The sequence below is a fragment of the Miniopterus natalensis genome, chromosome X (genome assembly GCF_054644295.1).
Source record: "Miniopterus natalensis isolate mMinNat1 chromosome X, mMinNat1.hap1, whole genome shotgun sequence".
Lineage (NCBI taxonomy): Eukaryota > Metazoa > Chordata > Mammalia > Chiroptera > Miniopteridae > Miniopterus > Miniopterus natalensis.
The window spans coordinates 24,958,714-24,982,736 of record NC_142103.1 but is presented as its reverse complement, the minus strand read 5'-3'; the positions used below and the strand labels follow the sequence as shown (position 1 = coordinate 24,982,736).

At 42.6% G+C, this 24,023-nt stretch overlaps 1 protein-coding gene across 1 annotated transcript in view; it reads left to right on the top strand.

The window, feature by feature from the left end:
* Positions 1–24,023, top strand: part of FRMPD3 (FERM and PDZ domain containing 3) — a 65,280-nt gene that overhangs the window by 28,246 nt on the left and 13,011 nt on the right. Inside the window, exons 8-12 of the mRNA XM_087829407.1 lie at positions 2,853–2,989; positions 3,560–3,686; positions 5,787–5,876; positions 7,626–7,805; positions 17,671–17,809. Of these exons, the coding sequence (XP_087685533.1) occupies positions 2,853–2,989; positions 3,560–3,686; positions 5,787–5,876; positions 7,626–7,805; positions 17,671–17,809 (673 nt within the window). The remainder of the gene's footprint in view (positions 1–2,852; positions 2,990–3,559; positions 3,687–5,786; positions 5,877–7,625; positions 7,806–17,670; positions 17,810–24,023) is intronic.

The following is a 24,023-nucleotide window of genomic DNA, read 5'->3' as shown; positions in this document are numbered from 1 at the left end:
TACAGTATATATACTTATTTTAGTCTGACTTCTTTCACTCAGCATAGTGATTTTAAGATCCACCCATGTTGTGTGTATCAGTACTTCATTCCTTTTTATTGTTGAGCGGTATTCCATAGTATGGATGTACCAAAATTTGAAAAAAAAAAATATTGATTTTTTTTTTAGAGAGAGAGGGGAAGAGGGAGAGAGAAATATCAATTTGTTGCTTCACTTATTTATGCACTCATTGGCTGATTCTTGTATGTGCCCTGATCAGGGATCAAACTTACAGCCTTGATGTATGGGGATGAGGCTGTAACCAACAGAGCTACCTGGCCAGAGCTAGATGTACAAGAATTTGTTTATCAGTTCACCTGCTCATAGATATTTGGGTTAGTTCAAGGTTTTAGCTATGAGCAAAAGAAAAAAAGCTTCTATGAATATTCATGTACAAGTCTTTGTATGACATATACTTTCTTTTCCCTTGCGTAAATACCTAAGAATGGAATGGTTTGATCATATGGTAGATCTACCTTTCTTTAACTTCTTAAAGAAGTTCCAGCCCAGATGGCATGGCTCAGTGGTTGAGTGTCGACCTATGAACCATGAGGTTATGGTTGGATTCCTGGTTAGGGCACATGCCTGGGTTTTGGGCTCGATCCTCAGTGTGGGGTGTGCAGGAGGCAGCCGATCAATGACTCTCTCTCATCATTGATGTTTCTATCTCTCTCCCCTTCTCCCTTCCTCTCTCTGAAATCAATAAAAACATTTTTTTAAAAAAAGAAATTCCAATACTGTTTTCCAAAGTGGCTGTACCATTTCAGATTCCCACCAACCATGTATAAGAGTACCAGTTTCTCCGCATCCTCATCAGCACTTGCTCTTGTCAGTATTTTTTTATTTTATTTTAATCATTGTAATAGTGTAGAGTGGTATTTCATTGTGGTTTTCATTTGCATTTCCGTAATGACTAATGATTTTAAATTTCTTTTCATGTGCTTATTTGCCACCCTGTGTCTTTTTTGGTGAAGTGTCTGTTCAAATCTTTTGCCCATTTTTTTTTTTTTTTTATTAAGGTTGTTTGTTTTCTTGTTATCAAATTTTGAGAGCTATTTATGTATTCTGCATACAAGTTCTTTGTTGGATGTGTTATTTGCAGTTATTTTCTTCCAGTCTATGGCTTGTATTCTCAGTCTCTAAACAATGTCTTTCACAGAGGAAAAGTCTGAATTTTGATGAAGTCCAATTTATCAGTTTGTTCTTTTATGAATTGTGCTTGTGGTGTCATATGTAAAAAATCTTTGCCTAACCCAAGGTCACAAAGATTTTCTCCTATCTCTTTCTAGAAGTTTTATCATTTTAGATTTTACATTTAGGTTTGTGATTCATTTTGAGTTAACTTTTGTATGTGGTACAAAGTACTAATCAAAGTTTTGGGTCATTTTTCATATGGATATTTAGTTTTTCCAGCCCTATTTGTTGAAAAGACTATATTTTCTCCACTGAATTGCCTTTGCACTTTTGTCAGAAATCAGTTTTCTTTGTGTGGGGGGCGTCTGTTTCTGAACTCTCTCATCTATTCTATTGATCTACCTGTTTATCTTTATGTCAACATCACACTCTTTTGATTACTATAGTTTTATAATAAGTCTTAAAATCAGGTAGTGTTTGTTCGCCAACTTTATTCTTTTTCAAGCTTTTTTTGACCATTCTAGGCCCTTTACATTTCAATGTGAATTTTACAATTTGCTTGTCAATTTCTACTAAAAACATGCTATGATTCTGATTGTGTTGAATCTATAAATAGATTTGGGGAGAACTGACATCTTAACAATATTGAGTCTTCAAACCCATGAATACAGTATATGTTTACATTTATTTATGTCTTCTTTAATTTTTCTCAGCAATGTTTTCTAGTTTTCAGTGTACAGGTCTTTCACATATTTTGACAGATATATACTTAGTGTTTTTTTCAGATTTTTGATGCTTTGATAAATAGTTTTGATTTTTAATTTGAATTCTGATTGTCACAAGCATGTGGAAGTGTAATTCATTTTTTATGTTAATTTTATATCCTGCAACCCTGCTAACTCATTAGTTCTAGTAGGATTTTTTTTGTAGATTCCATTGGACTTCCTACATAGATGATCATTGATGAAACATTTATTTTCTACTTTCTCCTATGCTGTAGTGATATCACCATGGGTCCTTAGTCCCTTAGCTCATCCTGGTTCCACCTCAACACAATGGGCAACTGTTCTAACCAAAGCTGAATCATTGACTGACTCTGACCCTCGGGGTTTGGGAATTGTCATACCCTTGTCCAGTAGCTCTAGGGTACCCCTTTTAGGATAGCATAAGGAAGACTGACTCAACATCAGTGCTTTTGACCTTCAGACCCCATGAAACAGAATATCTGCCCTATCTCTGCAATCCATTTCCCACCCTGGGCTTCTGGGCCAGAGCCCTGTAGAGAGCCCTTGCCAATGTTTCTCTTCTTTGTTCCCACCTGAGCTGGAGGCTGAGTGTAGGCCCCTGAGAAAATGCAGGGAGGGTTTTTGTAGCAGGAGGAAAGAAAGGGAGTCTCACTTTTGCAATGACCTAGATGTTCTGCTTACTTATATCAACTGGTGTGTGCACCCATCACTGAGAAGAAAACTGTTCAATATCTGCTGAATGAAGTGAATACTGTCTCTGAGAACAAAGGTTCCTCTGCTACTTCTTCCCCAAAAGCAGAATTTTCCTCTTCTCCTTGATCTAGGAAGTCTTTCTGACACTAGGATATTTTTCTGGGATGGAAGGGTGTAGATGCAAGGGTGAGGAAGCAATGTCTCTTTTAACTAACAGGTTTGAATTGCCTTCTCTCACAGAGTCGAAACGATGTTATCCGAGAACGCTTTGGAATGGACCCCAAGCCGGAGATGCTTTTGGGCCTTGCTGCCCTCCACATCTATATCACTGTCTCAGCCACTCGACCTAGTCAGAAGATTTCACTCAAGAATGTGGAGTGAGTTGTGCTGGGCCCCTTTGAGATGGGGCCCTTCTAAAGCTGTGTAGGGAGAAGGTGAAAAGTTTGAGCTGTGCTTTAATTTTCAGGAATGAAAGTTTGGGGTGGGAGTGAGAATTGGAGTTCCTCACACCTAGACCATAATGTCCTTGAGCTACAACTTCTACTAGGGAACTGTGGCCAATGTTATACTCCTGCCCCCCATTGTCTTTATCTTTCTTCCAGGCTTCATTACTTCATCTCTGCCTCTCAGATTCAGTCAGTTTCTGTCTTACCTTATTCCTTTCTCTGTCTCACTTTGTCTCTGTCATTAATTTCTTTTCTTTTTAAAGAATAGTTTATTGATTTTTAGAAAGGGAGGGAGAGAGAGAGGGAGAAACATTAATATGAGTGCACAACATCAATTGACTGCTTCCTGCATGCCCCTATAGGGATCAAACCCTCAACACAGACATGTACCCTTGACAGGGAATCAAACAGGTAACCTCCTGGTGCATGTGATGATGCTCAACCAGTTGAGTCACACCGGCCAAAATTCTCATTAATTTCTTACTTTTCTTCTGCTTTTAGGAAGGAGTGGGGCCTGGAACCCTTTCTTCCCCCCTCCCTCCTTCAGGGCATCAAAGAGAAGAACTTCCGGAAATCCCTCTCTCAGCAGCTGAAGGCTCACCAAACACATCCTTCCAGTGGCACCAAGGTACCCAGAATAGGCCATTGGGCACCCTGCTCAGGCACTAGTAGTCATGGGGCCTCCTGTGTGGTTTCCCAGCAGGTCTGGTCTTCTGGGGATCCTCCTGACTGTTTCAACTTGGATACTATACAGCTTGGCTGGATACAGGGGATGATTACAGAGGAGGTTTTCCCCAAGCCTGAGCTTCCCCTGGGGACAGCTCAGTGGCCAGTCACTAAGAAAGCCCAAGTTCCTCAGAACAAAGGGGCCAAGATGCAAGAGGAGAAAATTCTCTGGTCATTTCACCCATTTAGTCAGTGCTGGTTGAGTATCTGCCATGTGGACAGCACTGGACCCTGGGTAGCACATTTTCCATGAAAGTGACTGCTCTTTCCCTCATTAAATGTCTAATTCATCAGTATACTGGAACAGAGAATTTGGGGAGATAAAAGCCCAGCCTGATGAGACAAGGCATAACCTAGAGAACAGGTCATTGGGTGGCATGTTGAGGGCTCAGGTCACTGCTCTGCATTCCTGAACTTTCTTGGGTTCCCTCTGAGGGACTCCCACTCCCTGCTCCCCCAGCCCTATAGGCCCTTCTCTTTTTTTTTCTTTCTTCTGTAGGCCCTTCTCAAGCTTGTGAAGCTCAGTCTGCTTGTGCCTAGGAAGCAGGAGTTGTGGTGAGAGGCATTGAAATCAGCATGCAGATGTAGACACAGGACAGTCACCCCCATATATTCTACCCATTCCAGATTCCTTGAATTACCAACTAGCTTCTCTTTTAAGGTGCAATTTTCCCCAGAGAGTTAAGCCATCCCTACATCGCGGTGCATATTTAATCAGATTGTTTTCTCCCCAGAGAAGAACATCAGCAAATATTCTCCTCAGCAAACATTTTTTGAGGTTCATCAGTGTGCGGGCTTGAGAGACAAAGTTGAAGAAGGCCTGGTTTCCACCCTCAAGTCAGGCACAGGCTAGTGAGGAAACACCACAGTCAGTCACAACACAGTGCAACAAGTGTGGCTGCTCTGAAAACACGTAGAAGGAACATGCAGCCCAACCTGAGGAAGGCAGAAAAGGCCAGCACTGATGCCAGAGCTGTGTCTTGATGGACAGATAACAGTTTTTCTAGATGAGTTGGAGGGAAGGAAAACTTTCCCAGGCAGGGAGATCTGTCTGTACAAAGCCTTCTGGACATGAAAGAACGTGGTACATGGAAAGAAATGCAAATAATTCAGCATAAGCCAGGACAGAGTTCAAGGAACATGCCTGGGTGGGGGGAGAGTGGGGGCAAGAGAGGAGGCTGGAGAGGTTGGCAGGAGCCAATTCGTGGAAGAAAGAGGTTATACTTCACCCTGTAGGCAGCCAAGAGCCATTGAAGGGTTTAAACAGGTAGCTAATGTGATCAATCTTATGTTTTAGGATATTCCCTATAAGCAGTGTGGAGGGGCTGAGGGAAAGGAGTGTCAGTACTGAAGGTAACCTGGCTGCCACTCTGACACAGGTGGGGGACATCAAGGCAATGACCATGGGGCTAGAGAAGAGGGGTGGATAGACAGATGATAGAATTGAGATGACTTCATGACTGGTGGCCTTCTCAGGTAAGAGGATGAGGGAGGAGTCCAATGTGACTCCCAGGTTTCTAAGTAGAATCCCCAGGGGATGCTGCCATCACTATTAGAGACTTTTGTATGAGGAAATGTCAGAAGAAGAACAGGTTTGGGACGTATGTGTGTTCAGGATCAAAGGTATTTAAGGGAACCCCCAGTTGGGGATGGCCAGTACCTAGTGGTTATAGGAGATCTCATGAGAGAGGTATAGATGAGGTGGGGGCCTTACAGTTAGGGAAAGGTGTTGGAATTAACCCAAGAACAAAATGAATAACCTGGATTCTTAATGTATTAAGATTAGGAGGAAAAAGAGTGTTTAGGAAGGGAGAGGGGATGCTAGAGTCAAGACCTGTCTGAATGGGAACCTTTCTGCAGTTTCTCTGAAGATCTCCTCACACTCCTGCAGTGTGTCTTGCTGACTTGTTCCTGTCTTAAGATGTTGACACTCTTTCCTGAGAACACAGGTTTGCTTTTGTGTCTCAAGTTTCTCATATTTCTGGGTGGTTTGTTTCCACAGGGCTCCACAATTCAGGCAAAGCTCCAGTATCTTCGAATTCTGAATGAACTTCCAACCTTCACCGGCGTTTTGTTCAACACTGTAGGCCTGGTCAGTGAGGGTAGCAGGGCTGGGTGGGAGGGAGCCTTCTGTGGGCACTGTCCTTGGGTGGAGGGCAGGAGGGATTCCGTTAGAGCTTTAGGATGTCATTATGTCTCAGCAAATATTTCTAAAGGTCTTCCCTCCTCTTCCTCCTTCTTCTCCCTCTCCTCTCCCATGGTGCTCTGATCCCACCTCTGGTAAAATGGTAAAGTAAGAGGCAATATTTGTTTTCTGTATCCCTCCATGGCCCTTTTGTGTCCCCTTTCCTCACTTTCAGAGGTTGGCAGACTACTTCCATAGTAAATATTTCAGGCTTTGCAGTCAGGCTATGCACATGTCACAAATGCTCAACTCTGCCATTGTAGCATGAAAGCAGCCATAGACAATGCATAAAAAAATAAGTGTGGCTGTGTTCCAATATCTCTGTTTATGGACACTGAAATTTAAATTTCATGTAATTTTCACATGTCACAAAATATGGTTCTTTTGAACTTTTCCCAACCATTTAAAAATGTAAAAACCATTCTTAGTTCATGGGCCGTATAAAAACTGGTGGTGGGTCAGATTTGCCAGTGGGCCAGTTTGCTGACCCCTGCTCTGTTTCATTGCTCTTCCTTATAACCCCACAGCCCCCCACCCAAGGCTTCCTGAATCAGCATGCTTTTCCCAGCCTACTCAGGGCCTCCACTGTAGCAACACCCTTCTCAGGAGGGGGAGGAACTACTGGTCCCCCAAAGATTGTGCCCCAGGCTAGTTTACCCTAGTGAGCTATGGTGAAAGGAAATTCAAATCATCTTGCTGACAGGATCCAGGTGCTTGTTGTGCTCTGGGGAACACACTGTCATGCTTGTGGGGCACACCAATGGAAAGCCACTTATCAAAACATCTACAGCAAGTGTAAGAGGTTTCTCGGGGTGGTGCTAATACCAGAGAATGGACCTGCAGAGGGCTCAGGCTTGATGGCACCAAGGAGCCTGTCAAGACCACTTAAGGGAATTCAGTCCATCAGGCACAGACGTAGCCATTTACATGCTGGGATTTGAAGATCACTGAAAACCCACTGCCCCCTTCCTCCTCTCTACCCCACACACCCCTGCCACTGTTGAAGTTCTTATAGGCTATTCCTTTAGGTTAAGACTACTGTAGTGCCTATTAAAGAACAAATATCTTCTTACGGAGAGAGATAACCCCCCCACACACACACAATTAAGCACCCAGTCAACCCTTAACACCTTAGACTAGGGTTACTTCCTTGTCTTTTTAGCTTTTGGCAGCCAGTGAGAAGTGAAAGTTTGAGTGGCTGTTGGTTGGGGTTGGGTGGGGAGATTAAAGACCAAACACAGGATGCTACCAGTTCAAGCAGAGTACTGGGTAGATGCGTTGAGTGGCCTGCAACAACAAATGGAAAGTCTGTGAGACTTGATATGAAGAGGGTGCTGTAAAGGCACCAGGAAAAACCTCACCTACTTCATGATTTTGCTAGAACCAACCTTCCTGTGGCCCACTTCGCTCAACCTGCTGTTGAGCCTAAGGTGTCCATTTGGGCCAATGATCTGGAGCCCTTCCCTGAGAACAGGGGCATCCCAGACCATTTTTCCCTCAATGTTGTCTTCCTGCCCTGGCACTGAGCCCCAGATATTTCCAGACTTCCCAGCAGAACTGGCCCGATGCTTGTTTTCTATTTCCTCCTCCTGTCTCCTCTCCCCGCCTCCTCTGCCTTTCTTTCTGTGAATGCTGCCCACCACACTTGGGCACCAGGACGAGAAGCAGTCAGCCACCACTCTCCTGGTGGGACCCCGTCATGGCATCAGCCATGTTATTGACCTCAAAACCAACCTCACCACTGTGCTGTCTGAGTTCAGCAAGATCAGCAAGATCCAGCTGTTCCGGGAGAACCAGGGCGTGGCTCGAGTGGAGACCAGTATCATGGATGCCAAGGTAAGTTCGGCTTTGGGGGCTACTTTTTCCCTGGGACAGGCCTTGGGAACACAGGAAGAAGTAACCTTGAGAAAGAGAGTTTGAGCCTGTGAGGTGAAGTTCAGTTATTCTGAAGTGCCTCAGATCCTAAGTCCACTTGGGCTCATCTTTTTTGCGCTCCTCAACCCTGTGGGACATACTGTTTTTTATAAAAGGAAGTTTATTTAGAAAGTCACAGAAGTAGAAGTGAGCTGTAGAAGAAATGGGCTCTGGAAACAAGTTACAGAGGCAAAAGAAGGGCCTTTGGAGCTTAGGAGAAAGAGAGAGGCAAGAAAAGCATTCTTGGGGCAGAGGGTGGGGAAAGGTGCAGACATGCTCCATAGATAGAGCCCCTGGGACATGCTATCGTGACCACATATTAAGGTCAGCCAGTGTTAGGGAAAGCTAGGGAGTGTCCAATCAACCTGTAAGAGGTCTGTAGCAGAGAGCAGGGGAATGGGAGAACTTGGAGCTATCCCCAGGCCATCACTTTCCAATCCTGTGTCATAGCACACATAGGGAATAACATTTATGTGGAATATTGGGGTAAATGGATCCCAGAGATTCTGGCCACCCCAGGCCCTGTCTGGCTGTCCCAAAGGCTGAAGGTATACATCCACACCAGTTAAGGAGCCCTGCCATAGACACACACACTTGGAATCATAAAGGAAGGGATGTCTGAGTATGTAGACAGAACTAAGGGGTCCTGGGGAGACAGTGAACAGGTATGGCCTGGTCCCCATTTCACCTCCCAGAGTCCACCTCTTCCAGAACATTAGAACTTTTCTCATAGATGAGCTCATTCAGACTATCAAACAGCTGTTGCCAGTGCAGAGTCAGGTAGCCTTGGTCAGCCACTCCCTTCATGGCTCTCTTGTTTCAACACCCAGTGACCATTGTAGGTGGGGGCAGGCCTGCCTGCCAGCTGGTGAAAGTTATTAAAGAAGGGGCAGCTTTTCTTTCTTAAAGGATTTCCCAGAAGGTATTGTTAGCAGATTAAGAGGTGGAATGTTTGCCGTTTCTAAAACAGCAAATTATTTTTGTCTTTGTGAAACCCAGAAATATGTTAATATGTTAATATGTTAATATTAACATATATTAATTAACATATATTAATATGTTAATTTTCCACCTGCGATTCACTGGAATGCCATTGATTTAGGAACTGCCTGGAGCTAATATTTAATGGGCTTAATATAAATATTAATATTTAATTGGTCACTTCCTCAACCAATGATTGCTGTCCTCCTCAGATGTTGTTGAGTAAAAAACCAAATGAGTAGGTAGGGAAGGGGGAGGAAAGACAAGGCATGCAAGAGAGATGTGGCTTTCTGAGAAATAAAAAGGGTTTAAAACATAGAAACAATTTTCCAACTGAATCTTCTTTGCTTTACGAGTGATTTTCAACATTGGCTGCACAATAGAATTTCTTTGAGAACTTTACAAAAAATACAGATGCCTGGCCCTAGCTGTTTTGGCTCAGTGGTTAGAGCATCAGCCCGCAGACTGAAGGGTCTTGGGTTCAATTCCAGCCAAGGGCAAGTACCTTGATTGCAGCCTCGATCCCCAGCCCCAGCCTGAGCACATGAGGGAGGCAACCAATCGAAGTGTTTGTCTCACATCAATGTTTCTCTCTCCCCCTCTCCTTCCCCCTTCCTCCCTCCTTTCCACTCTCTCTGAAAAGAAATGGAAAAAATATCCTTGGGTGAGAATTAAAAAAGTACAGATGCCTGCATCCTACTCCCAGAGATCATGGTATAATTGATTGGGATGCAGCCTGGGCATCAAGATTTATTTATTTTTCAGTTCCCTGGGTGATTCTGTAGTATAGCCAAGTTTGAGAATCTCTCACCTCTGAGTCTAGAGCTCTGGAGGAACCAGGCCAAGCAGGGTCAGTGGGATATTGCCCAGGCAAAAAGCACTAGTCTCATTTATAGGAGAGATCCAGCCACAGTCGTGGGCATGAATGCTGCCCTGGAGGGGCTACACTCTTATTGGGGAGACCTAGACTCACAAAGACACATGACCTACTTTAATAAAACAATATCAGAACTTCTATAGAGCTCTGGAATCAGACAGACCAGGTTCAGATCCCAGCTGCACCACTTCCTAGCTGTGTAAACTTGAAAAAGTATCTTAACCTCTACGAGCACTGATTTCCTCAACTGCAAAATGGAGTGCCTATCTCAAAAGGTTGTCATTCAGGAGTAAATGAGAAAATTCATGTAAAATGTCTTAGAACACTGCCTGACACATTATAATTCCTCAACAAATGAAACCTGGTATTTTTTGAAAAAGCAAAACATCAATAAAGTTAAAATTAAGTAAATTTTGTAGAAAATAGTAGCATGGAACAAAGGAACGGGAAGGGGTTACAAGAACTGGCTTCCCACAAAAGTGTTTTAAGCTGGATCTTGAAGTAATAGGCATGGATTAGCAGAGAGAAGTGGGATGTATTCACAGGCAGAGAGCAGGCACGGAAATAAGCAAGACATGTGCAGGTCGATAAGCATGGCTGAAGAGGAGAATAATGAGAAAAAAGATTGGAGAGATTGGGGGTGGGCAGAATAAGCCAGTTATAAGCTTTGAAGGCCAGGCTGAGAAATGTAGATTCAATATGATAGAATAGTGAGAATCCACTGTAGGCCCTGGAGCAGAGGAATGATAGAATGAAAGCTGATTTGGACCAGTTTGCCTGATGGATGGGAGCAAAGCTAATGTGAAACCAGGGAGGCAAGAAGGGGATTGTGGTGCTAGTGCAGAAGTGAAGCGATAAAGGCAGGGCCTGAGCTGGAGGGACAGCAGTGGTAATGAAAAAGACAGAGTGAATGTGAAATGTATAGAATCGTTAAGGATGTACATGCATATCCCCACACACATTCTTGTCTTGCACACACAAAGCACACATCTTATTATACCTAACCCTTATCACCTGCTGCATGTAGCCCAAGTGCACTGAAGAATGGCACTATGCATTGCACACAAAGTGTCCACATCATGGGTGGGTGGGTGGAGAGGCTGAGAAACTACATTAGGCGATAAACAGAAGATCTTCTTGGTGAAAGGAAGGGGCTAGGAGAAGGTTGCACTTTGCTGAGTGGGAAACAATGAATGGTTAGGTAGATGATGAAACCATCCGGTGGCAGATAGTTCAGGTATGTCCTACTTTAATCAACAGATAAAATGTATATGACAAACCAAAGGAGAATTATCCACTTTACATTAAAATGTTTCTACTTTGTAAAAATATTTATCATGTGCAGTAGGCAGAATAATGGCCTCCCAAAGATACCCATGCCCTAATCCCCAGAACCTGTGAATATGCTGTTATATGGCAGAGAGTAATTAAGATTGCTGATGGAAATAAGATTGCTAATCACCTGTCCTTAAAAGAGGGAGATTAGCTTGAATTACCTAGATGGTCCCAGTATAATCACAAGTATCCTCCTAAGTGAAAGAGGGAGGCAGAAGAGAAGGTCACAGTGATGTGATGGGAGAAGGACTCAGTCTGATCTTGCTCTCATTGAAGATGGAGGAAGGGACCATGAGCCAAGGAGTGTGGGTGGCCTCTAGAAGCTAGAAAAGGAAAGAAAACCCATTCTCCCCTAGAGCCTCCAGAAGGCAGAAGTGACACAACCCTGCCTACCTTTGATTTTAGCCCAGTAAGACTCATGTGAGACTTCTGAGCTCCAGAACTGTATGAGAATAGATGTATGGCATTTAAGCCACTAAATTTGTGTTAGTTTGTACAGAAGCAACAGGAAACTAATATATGGTGAGATTCCTTCAAGTAGGAAGCTATTATACACTACATTAAAGATATTATTTGAGGCCCTGGCTGGGTAGCTCAGTTGTTTAGAGTATATTGTTGCGATGAGCCAACGTTGCAGGTTCCATCCCCTGTCAGGACACATACAAGAATCAACTAATGAATGCATAAATAAGTGGAACAGCGAATCAATGTTTCTTTCTCTCTAAAAAAAAAAAAAAAAAAAAAAAAATGTGATTTGATTGATAAATGTTATGCTCACACCCAATTTTTGTTACATAAAACCAGATGCATCTGTAATCAGAGATGTCTGCTGTGTGCATCACTAATAACAAGTCAGTGCCCTATGAAATTGACAGGATGGTATTTATATCTTTCTCAGATAAATTGGCAAAGGCAGAATCCATGATATAGTGGTGGGAGGGGAAAAAAAGGAAGATTAAGGGAGAAAAAAGATCTAGGTTTCCATCTGACAGTCATTTAGTATGAACTTCCATCATCATTTACCCCCCCCCCCCTTTACCCTCTTCTACCTCCCCAAGGGAATATAGGCTTTTAAGGCTTCCCAGGTAATTCTGATATGCAGCTGGTCTAAGAACCACTGCCTTAAAGTGATATTCTGCCTGGTCCCCAAATTAGCTGGCTATGCCCAATAAGCCTTTCCCAGTGTCAAGGAGGCAAAAACCCAAATGTACTTGGTCCCCTGGGACTCAAAGATCATCTTGTACCCTTGCTCCTCCAGGCCCTTTAATTCCCACCCCTTTTCCTGTTTTCAGGGCTGTTAGGGAGATCTGAGGGTACCCCAGGACCAGTACCCTCCCTAGTTGGCATCTCAAAATGCTGGGAAGGAGACAGAGCTGGAGCATGTCAAACTAATCCCCGCTGTACCTTCTCTTGTTTGACCATGCCTCCAACTCCATTCTCCCTTTCTCCTTCTCCTTGTGAAGATAGCCTGAGCATATTTTTATAGTTTTCATTCAGCTTACTTGCTCTTAGTGGAGCACACATGAGGTAGTATGCAATTGTCTTTCTCCAAGATACAGCAGTCTGGGACTGAGGCAGCACTGGGCTATTACCATACCCCATTACCACAGAAGCACGCAAGGGGAGAAAAGAAGCCATCAAAGGAATGTCCCAAGGGATCTCTTGTGGCCCAATGTGTCTCCTATTCTCGTGTTTGAGCTTTATTGCTCTAGTGCTTTCTGTAGGGACAAGCATTACATTAGATATGATCATTAAAATCCTATTTAAAAAAAAAAAACACACAAAAACACAAAAATTGTTGTTTTTAAGGTTTCTAAGAAATCTTATCCAACATCTTTGTTTGCCTGCCTTGGATTTGATTTTTACCTCTGCTGGCAAAAAGTGCATCTGTGTTCCTTTTACAAGCTCCATTTGGCTCATACTGGGGTCCAGTTGGCTGTGAGGAGATGCAGAGGAGAGGTTCCTGATGTGCTGTGCTGAGCCAACTGGGGATGTGCTTGGTTCTCTCTGTGCACAGGATTTTGCTTGCATGCTGCTTTAGTACTGACACTGGGCTATATTTGGGTTAAGAAATAAGAGAGGAAACCAAAGTGAAGTCACAATTTAAGTCAATCAGCCAGTTAGTCACTTAGCTTCTCATCTGTTCATTAGCCAGCTGACCAGCCAGCCAAGCAGTTTAACTGGTCAGGATGTCAGGCTGCTAGGCTTTGAGACATTCTTCCTGTCCTGTAGCCAAGCTTGTCAGCCAGGGCATCAATAGGTCAGACTGCCCTGAAGCCAGCTAGTCTATCAGTTTTCTATCAGTCAGCCAGCCAGTCAGCCTGTACTTTGGTCAAATGGTCCCTTATTCTATTTTTCAGTCAAATCCATTTCCTCAAAGAAGCTCTCTCCAGCTTCTGCAACCAAATTAGTCACATGTGTGCACATTTGCACCCACTCACCCACACACTGATCCAGGACATCCTATGTTCTGATGGCTCTCTGTACTTTCCTTCATAGTTCTTACATACCTTACAGTCATATTCATTTCTATGATTATTTGGTTTATGTCTTATTTTCTGTTATATTATAAGTGCCATGAGATCAGGAACTGTGTTGGCCCTGTTCTGAATGAATGGCTGCTTCTTGCAGTGGGTCATGCTGTCTATGAGCCATGTAACCAGTGAGTAGCAGCTTGCTGGGTGGACAGAGCGGGATGTAAGAGCATTCCAGCCAGAGGGACCAACATAGGTTAAGTTATGAAGGGATGCAAGAACATAACATCTCTGGCAAATTGTAAATGATGTGTCATTGCTGGAGCATAAGACGAGGGGCTGTAATGGGAGGAGGGCACAGGCAGAGTTAGTGGGAGACATGCTTTGAAGCTGCAGGTTTGGTTCAGGTCCCGAAGGGCTTTGTGTGACAATGGAAGGCAGTAGGTTTTAGGTGATGAGCTATTTAAGATTTTAAGTGACAGCCCGGCCGGGCATGGCTCAGTGGTTGAGCGTCGACCTAGGATCCAGGCGATCGGGGTTCGATTCCCGGTCAGGGCACATGCCCGGGTTGCGGGCTCGATCCCCAGTCGGGGGCGTGCAGGAGACAGCCGATCAATGACTCTCTCATCACTGATGTTTCTATCTCTCTCCCTCTCCCTTCCTCTTTCTGAAATCAATAAAGATATATTTTAAAAAGAATCTGAACATTTGATGTAAAATAAAATGCATACTTAAAAAAAAAGATTTTAAGTGACAGAGAGTCATATTTTAGAACATGACTTAGGCAGCAATATGGAGGTGAAATGGAGTGAAGTGGGTAGAGATTGGAAGCAGGGACATCAATCAGAAGGCTATTGGAGATCCTGGGGTGTGTCCCTACCTTTTCTGTATCACAAAAAAAGTCATGATTTGTACAGCATACTGGAATAAACAGATGAGGCAGCTTGTGGCCAGAGGCAACAAGACCTGGAGGCTGAGGGCTCAGAATTTCAGTACACTTCTCACCCATTCACACATACCTAGAGAAGTTTTGGTCTTGTAGGAAGATGATGAAGGCCTGAAATAAATCAGTGGCAGAAGGGATGGTCATGATGCCTATGATACCTTCTGAGGCAAGCCTAGTGAATCCTGGCTGCTCATAGTAATGGTGGTAGCAGCTATTCACACCCAAACCTCTGTGTGTCCTTCTGCCATTGGTGACAGAGTGAGACAGAAAAGGGCATCTCAATCCCCTTCCCACTCTATTCCCCTTCTGTCTCTATTTTGTTGTACACAAAGTTCACCATTCTGTTGTTACTGAGAAACATCCATTTGCTGGAGGTACAAATATCCCCTCTGCTCCTTCCTAATAATGACCCAAAGGTAACATCTCATCCTGGTCCCTTGGGTACAGACCATTCCTTCTCTTGCTGATGGTATTCTGTAAGCTCCATAGGAGCATCACTAACTCATTGTCTAAGGGACAGAATCCAAATGCCTTGCTGTGGTTTGCAGTATAATTGGATGTACTATAACTATTAAACGATTCAAGATAGGATTCAATCTAGCATGAGATTGTGTGATATAGACGTAGCACTGTATGAGTTCTGAGGTAGGAAAAGAGCTCAAGAGAGAAAAAGAGCCCTAGTCGGTTTTGCTCAGTGGTTAGAGCGTCAGCCCGAGGACTGAAGGATCTCAGGTTCAATTCCAGTCAAGGGCACATACGTGCAGGCTCAATCCCTGGCCCCAGTTGAGGCACATGCAGGAGCAACCAATCAATGTGTCTGTCTTACATCAATGTTTCTCTCTCTCTCTCCCTCTCCTTCCCTCCCTGCCTTCCACTCTCTCTGAAAAGCAATGGAAAAAATATCCTCGGGTGAGGGTTAAAAAAAAAAAAAAAAAAAGGGAAAAGACTGGAGATGAAATTTGATGCCCTAAAGATGAACTAAGGGTTGAGGACTGAGCCTGGGGCATGGATTGAGTGGGGAGGTTGTGCAAGAAGAGCTGGCCAAAGAGGGAAATGGAAATGGTCAGAAATTACAGAACCAGAACACAATATCACCTCATGGAAACAGAAGCCAGGAAGAGAATTTCCAAAGGAGAAGGCGATTACTCTTGGCAAATGAAACAAGCAGAGAGGTATGAAAATGAATACAAACTATTGTATTTAGCTGGAAAGAAGCTTCACTCATAGATCAGGTAGCAAACTACAGCCCATGAACCAAACCTGACCCACCACCTCTATCTGTAAATAAAGTTTTCTTTGAAGACCATCATATCCATTTGTTTAACTTATTGATTATCTATGATGGTTCTCACACCACAATGGCAGAGTTGTTGCAACAGAGCCTGTATGACTCACAAGGCCTAACATATTTACTATCTAGCCCTTTATAGGAAAAGATTGCCAACCCTTGGCTTGTATGAACTACAAAATATTCAACTCAGCTATATGTCGGAATTCTGGGAGATAGCAAAGGATACTGGTGCAACTTTAACTAAAAGCTGAGCTGGTATGGATTCAGAATGGTTCCCAAGGTGATGATCCAGCCAAAGAAGGCTAGTCTAGTTGATAACCAACTTTCATCAGGTCTTCATGATGTCCCTTCTTACTGCCATTTTCCTAGTGGAGGCACTAATCACCTCTTACCTGGACTGGTGCAGTAGCCTTCTCACTGGTCATAGAAGGGACTTATTCCCCTCTCTTAATTCTCTTATCTCTTAATGCCTAGTGTGGGAATGCTCAAAAGTCAAGGCAACACACAGCTCAATGGTCTCTCTTCAGCCAGTACAGTTTTCAGTAGTCTTAATCCAGAGGCCACTGCCCTATCCCAGGTAGAAAACTCTCATGGCTGGTATCCATCTGACTCAAATTTATTTTCAAGCCACACTTTTTAAATTACAATACAGATATTGGGAAGGTTTATTGAAAAGATGGTGATTTTTTTCATTTTATTATTATTATTGTTGTTGTTGTTGTTATTGTCTTTGCCAGGTCTCTTAAGTAGTCAACCAGCTAATCCCAGGATTAATTTGACTGATTTAAGGTCAGGAACAGAAAGCAACAGAGTATGCTAGTATTTCCCAAAGTGGGTTAAAAAGCAACAGCAGCTCTGAGAACACCTTAAGATGTTTTATGAAAATAGATTTTTTTGATCAAATAATTTAGAAAAGTTGGAATACTGAAGCCCTTCTCTTGAAGTTTGGTAGTGCACACTAATATATTAAAGGATCTGAGAATTCCTACAATTATCTATTTAGCTTTGTTTAGCCCAGGGTTTCACTCATGTATTTGACCAAGGAACTCTTTTAAGGAGCACCAATTAATATCTTGAGAACACTTTGGGAAACAGAGGGAAAAGGGGAGTACATGACAGTCTGAGCAGGAACTACAGACCAGAAAGACTTTGGCCTGGAAGGCACAGTGAGGACTTGATTGCATGGAATGTCCATGCCCAGGAGCTGTTCTGGGTGGTTATAGAGATAAGCAAGAGATAGCTCCTGCACTCAGGGAACTTCCCATCAAAGATGTTCCCCACAGACTGCCAAATCTGAGAGGAAAGGTGGGAGTGGGTGGGTGAATGGGTGGGGAGAGATTAACCTAAGAACTTATATGCATATATGCATAACCTATGGACACAGACAATAGTGTGGTAAAGTCCTGGGGGGGGGGTGCAAAGTGAAGGGGATCAATGGGGGAAATAGGGGGATATCTGCAACACTTTCAACAATAAAGATAAATTTTAAAAAAGGTGTTCCCCAGTCTAGCCTTGATTCACCCCAGCTTGGTTCACCCCAGCTTTCCCAGCTGGCTGAATATCTACTGAGCCCTGACAACCCTAATAAAAGCCACATGGCAGTCACATGATCTTTAATAATTTTAGTTTTTTTTTCAGTAAAGAAGGTTCATTAAATGTGTAATTAAGGTTGATTAGCTTTGGTACTTGGGTAAGAGTTTACTACAAATTAATTCTCAAATCAGAAGAAATCATTTGTCAGGACATGTGCCTCAATTTTGGGTTCAGAAGTTGTGGTTCCCATAACCATGCAAATTATCTTTTCTTTACCATCATTCTCCAGGAATTGAACCTGCCTTCCTCTTTCCCATGTGTCCTCATGTTTCTCCCCGTCTCTCCCCCAGCCTCTGGTGCTGTTGATGGAGTGGCCCGAAGCCACCAACTTTGCTTGCCTGATTTCGGGATACTGCCGCCTCCTAATGGATTCCAGGAAGATGGTTTTCTCCAGACCCACCAACCAGCCTCTTCCAATGATCAAGGCAGGTAGGGTTCAACCTCAGTTTTCAGTGTGGCAAAGGCCCTTTGGACCCTGGAGACATGGAGGGAGGAGCTCCTCTGCCTTAGTGCTCACCCCATTCTGCCAGTGCCGGATTTACCAGGAGCTAATGCTGTACCACTGCGTCCCATTTGGCACAAGCCAGTGGGAAAGACAGCTGGCCTTCAGATGGGCTTGTCCAGCAAAGGATGCCTGTGACAACACACTGATTGAGTCAGTGAACAATTGTAAGATAAAAATAGCAAACAAGCAATAAATAGAACCAATTAAGGAATCTCATTGAATTTAAGGCAAAGTTTTAGAGGTACATTGATCTAGGAGAGATGCATGGGTGTTCTAAATTTTTTGAAGTGGAAGCTGAAAATGAAGATAAAACTTTCTTTTGTTCATAGGAGGGTTGACAGCTGCCTGAAATAAGAGGCCACAGAAGACTTGGGTAGGAAAGACTGTGTAAGCCCAGAGTATAGACTAGTAGGAGTCTTAGAGATAGGAGGGCATGACCACTTAAAACAGTCAAGTGCAGCTCTCAAACAGCTAAGTGAACCCACTTTCTCAGAGCTGTCTTGATGATGGCACAATCAGGGGCCTTGGGAAAAATCAACCCAATCCAGATAATGCCGCCCCAAACCAAAATGGGAGGAGAAGGAGGGGACTCAAAGAGCAGGCACTCTACATATTAGACTTAAGGCTCACATACATGCAATGAGTGCTCTCCCCATCCCAGCACCCAAACATCACAAGTGGAAGCTGAGACTTCTCACCCAGTAGTTGTCCTCCTTACATGCTGAAGACTCTTCATCCACTTCTCTTGCTGCTTAACTATTTTTTTTTTCTCCTCAAGGCTGTTTTGCCTTGCAGCATGGTCACATCTGATCTAGGTTGAGGAGTTTAGAATAGAAGCACACACCTGATGGATGACCCAACACCCAGTGGGCTGTGTATCCACATACACCCTCTCACCTCATTTTCTTCATCATGAACATCACAACAGACACATGTTTACATCTCATAATATTGTCCACAGGAATTAGAAGGCAATCCACCAAACACAGATTTGGGGAAAGATAGAGGGCCGGCCCCAAGGCATATGAAGGGGGCCACATAGAGAAGCAAAAGAACTAACTTGGAATATAAAGAACTCAGGGGTCCAAGTTGCCACATGTCTCCAGGCAAGTTGCTTTGAAATGGGTGGCCATATGAACTACCAAACTTATGATGGCCAAGTGATGGAAAAGCCAGTGTTAACATTGTTAATGTCACCTGTGGTCTTACTCTCTGTCATCACACCTAAGTAAATTATACTTCTTACTGAGCAGAATAGAGAGGGAGAAAGAGAAAAGGTAAGGCAGAAGAAAGAACCTGGAGCTCATCTGAGGACCAGGTGTGGAAGTGAGGATTGTTTGGGGGTCCATTTTAAGAAGGCCCCTGGGTGATTCTATAGTACCACCCTGCCTTCCAAAGGGTTTTAGTCATCCCATTAGCACCCTAGCCAAATGCTTTCATTAAGTATTCCCCTTGCTGTGGGAATAGTGGCACCATGTGAGGGACACTGGTTTCCTCTGTCCCTTCAGTTTCACTGAATACATTCCATATTGCATCATGTTGCTTTCCCAAAGACAAATCAATTTTGTTGGATTCTCTTGCAGCTTCTATAAGTGCTAGGCATAGCTTTAGAGCCCCTCCCTGATTCCTGAGACACTCCCTCCTTGGGCCTACAGAGTGGTGGGGGCTTAGGCTGCCTCTGACACAAGGTCTTTGTCCATGCAGGATCACTGTGGTATCCCCAGTTTGTAGCGCTTGACTTCCCCAGGGGCTTGGGCCAATGTCTGGGCCCAGTACTTGGCCTTTTGGACTGTTGGTTACTGGGTTGACAGCAAACACCCAGGGTTCTAGACAAGTGGGGCAGGGTGAGTCTCATGGGTCTGCCTGTTAGGGGCTGGGGTGCACAGCTTATCCCATGGCCTCACTGTAACCTCCACGCAGGTTACAGTGAGAGGCCATCAGTTCCTGATATAAAGTTGAGATTGGCTTCCTCCATCAGCCCCCACTTTCATCCCAGAACAAAAGCCCCAGTGTTGACTGTGGTTTAGCAAAGGCCTATAGGGAACAGTCTTCCTGCCAACCTCATCTGGTCTTTCCCTTCAGAGAATAGAGCTCCAGCCCACTCAGAGCCTGGTCTCTCTAGCCGGGTCTATATTCTTGTACCATAGTAGCTACTGGCTGCCAGCTAACCCAATTCAATGCTTAGCTGACTGGACTTAAAGGATGCTGGTAAACCACCAAATGTAAAAGACAAAGCATCACCTCTCCTCTGAGACACAGAAAAAAAGGAAAATGGGGACGTGAAAGGGAAGAGATAACTTGTTGGGCTTTATCAGTAGTTTTCCTGAACTAGGTATTTCACTTATTCACTCAACTGCTTCTCAAGTACTCATTATGTGCCAGGCACTGCAGATAGAGCTATAAATAACAGACACGGTCCTTGCCCTCAGGGAGCTTACAATCTAGTGGGAGAATACAGGCAGACAATTAAAGGAATATTACCAATACATTAAGTGCCTTTGCATTTATATAGAATAAATCCAACCTGATCTTGAGGACACAACTTAGTGAGTCTCAGACAAATGTTATCTCTCCACCTATAATGGAATGGTTGAAAATCCAGAGGCAGCTGTCTTGAGCTCCCTGTATCCTACCTTGAGCTCCCTGTATCCTGGGGAAATCCAAGAAAACAAGGCATTGGAGTCACAGTTGGAGGCAGATTCCACTCTAAATTTTCTCCCATGTTTAGAAAACAGTTTGATCTGGTAATCAAATATTTTGGTTAATGGCTACTATATATACCATGCACAGCTTACCGATTTTCATATAGTTAAAACTCAGCAACATACACAGAATACTAAAGCTAGGGTGAACATAGCAGACTCTTTTTTTGATGATTCAGAAAGGACATGAGTTTCTTGCAAGGCCTTTTGGTCATTTGTCCTTGTGAACAATGATTATCAGACTGTAGAATACAGCAAGACCAAGTAATAGAAAGTCAGTTTTATCAGTGTTGTGTTAACTGTGTGTCTATATGTGTGTGTGTATATATATAATAATAGTTTTTTAATATAGCTCCAATTGAATCACCATCCTGTTCTTTGCAAGTATTTTTTAAAGTCAGTCTTCTGAGTGGGTGAGTACAGAGAGCTAGACTAGGGCATCCCTGTGGGGAAAACTGATGAGCAATTTACATCAGATTTGCAATCTGGGAGGCATGCTGTCTCAGACATCAGCCAACCGCACCTGGCTTTACTGGCATTTTAACCTTCTATCTGGAGGAGATTTAGACTTCTCCAGGGACATTTTCTCCTCTGCAAAGCCCTGTGCTGCTGCTCAGATCTGGAAATCACAGTACCAAGTGGTAGGCTGTGCATCACCTGGCCTTGAGAGCCTGGTGTTGAGAGATGTTTCCATTTGCAGGGAGGGAAGCCACTCTTAGACCTCTAGCCCTTGTCTGAATGGATTCACCACCTCCTTATTGGACATGCCCTTGGGAGCCACCTCTGATAGTAGCAGATTAAGGTTGTTCAGCTGTCTCATAGGTAATTAGCACCTAATGCATTGCCAGGACTTGTGAGCAATGCCTGAGGGTAGAGACCTCCCAAACTGACAGTTCGAGCTCCTGGCTCAGTGCTCCTATAGAGCACTTCTCTAAGTCTCCAAGGATAATTACATATTATTCCTCCAGCTCATCCACACTTTATCTTAGCCAAAAGGTGAAGAAGCAACCCCCCAGCTGATCCAGAGACCCCTAGATACAACCATTAAGGCCTAAATTAAAGCCACTCAATGTAGGTACATTGACTATACTTAGAGGGGCAACATGGTCTATTGATAACAGCAAGGGTTTGGGATCCAAAGTCAGAGAGACGTAGGTTCCAGTCCCTGCTCTGCTGTATCTTAGCTGTGTAATCATGAGCAAGGTACATAAACTGAGTCTCAGTTTCCTCATCCGTACACTAAGGATAATAATAGAACCTACCTTATGAGGGATTGACAAGATCAGGTGGGATAGTCTTTTCAAATGCAGAACACATTTTTGCTCTTTTTGTAATGATTGACAGTTCATTTGTCCAGTGCTGTGCTTCTTTGTAACAGCTTTATTTAGATATAATTTCCACCCATTTAAAGTTCACAACTCAGTGTTTTTAAGTATATTTAATATATTCAAAGGGTTGTACAATCATTGCCACAATTTAATTTTAGGATATTCTTGCCCCTCCTATAAAACAAACTCTGTACCCATTAATACTCATTCCCTATTCCGCTCCTAATTACATCTCAGCCTTAAGCAACCACTAATCAACTTTCTGTCTCTATAGCTTTGCCTTTTCTGGACATGTCACATAAATGGAATCATACAATATATGGTATTTTTGTGGCTTGCTTTTTTTCACTTAAGCATAATGTTTTCAAGAGTCATCCATATTGTATGAGCCCTTCATTTCTTTTTATGGCCAGATAATATTCCATTGTATGGATAGACCACTTTGTTTACTCATTCCTCAGTTGATGGACATTGGGTTGTTTCTACCTTTGGACTATTCTGAATAATAATGTAATAAACATTCATATATGTGGTAACATATGTTTTCATTGCTCTTTGGTATATACCTAAGAGTGTATTACTATTGCTGATCAGAAACTGCCAAACTGCTTTCCAAAATGACTGCACCAGTTTACATTCCCATCAGCAATGTTAGAGGGTATAATTTCACCAAATCCTCAACAACCCTTGTTATTATCTTTTTTATTACATCCATTGTAATGGGTGTGAAGTGTGTGTCTCGTGGTTTTGATTTGCATCATGGCTGATGATATTGAGCATCTTTGCATGTGCTTATTGGTCATTTGTATATCTTCTCTAAAGAAATATCTATTCTAATCCTTTGCCAATTTTTAAATTGGGCTACTTAAACATAACATAAAGATTTCTTTCTGGACTTTCAATTCTATTCCACTAATTCATATGTCTATCCTTATGCCAGTACCACACTGTTTTGATTACTGTTGCTTTGTAGTAAGCTTTGAAACAGGGAATAGTGAATCCTCCTACTTTGTACTTTTTTAAGTTTCTTTTGATTATTCTGGGTCCCTTGTGCTTCCATATGAATTTTTGAATTAGCTTGTCAATTTCTACAAAGTCAGCTGGGATTTTCATAGGGACTGTGTTGAATCAATTTGGGAAGTATTGCCATCTTAACATTATTAAGTTTTCCAACCATGAACATAAGATGTCTTTCCATTTATTTAAATCTTATTTAATTTCTTTCACAATTTTTTTTAGTTTCCAGTGTATAAGTCTTGTGCTACTTTTGTTAAATGTATGCCTAAGTGTTTTATTCTTTTTGGTGCTATTATAAATAGAATTGTTTCCTAATTTTATTATCAGCTTGTTCATTGCTAGTGTATAAAAATACAATTGATTTTTATATATTAAGCTTTTATCCTGCAACCCTGCTGAGCTTGTTTATTTCTAATAGTTTATTATTAGTGAATTGCTTAAGTTTTTTTATACACAAGATCATGCCATCTAGAAACAGAGATACTATTCCTTCTTCCTTTATAATCTGGATGTTTTATATTTCATTTTACTGTCTAATAGTCCTGGCTAGACCTTTCTGTACAGTGTTGAATAGAAGTGGTAAAAACAGAAATTCTGGACTTTTTCCTAATCTTGGGGGGAAAGCCTTCAGTCTTTCACCATCAAGTATGATATTAGCTATCAGTTTTTCATAGATAACCTTTATCATGTTAAGGAAGTTCCCCTTCATTTCTAGCTCATTGAGTTTTATCATGAGAGGGTGATAAATTTTGTGAAATGATTTTTCTGTGTCCATTGAGATGATCATATGGTTTTGTCCTCTAGCTTATTAACACAATGTATTACATTAATTGATTTTTGGATGTTAAACCAACTTTGCATTCTTGCAATAAATGCCATTTGGTTATGGTGTATAATTCTTTTTATATGTTTTTGGATTCAGATGTCTACTATTTTGTTAAGGAGCATCTATATTCATAATAAATATTGCTCTATAGTTTTCTTTTGATGTCTTTGTCTGGTTTTGGTATCTGGGTAATACTGGCCTCATAGAATGAGTTGAGAGAAGTGTTCCCTCCTCTTCTATTTTTTGGAAGAGTTTAGTATAAACG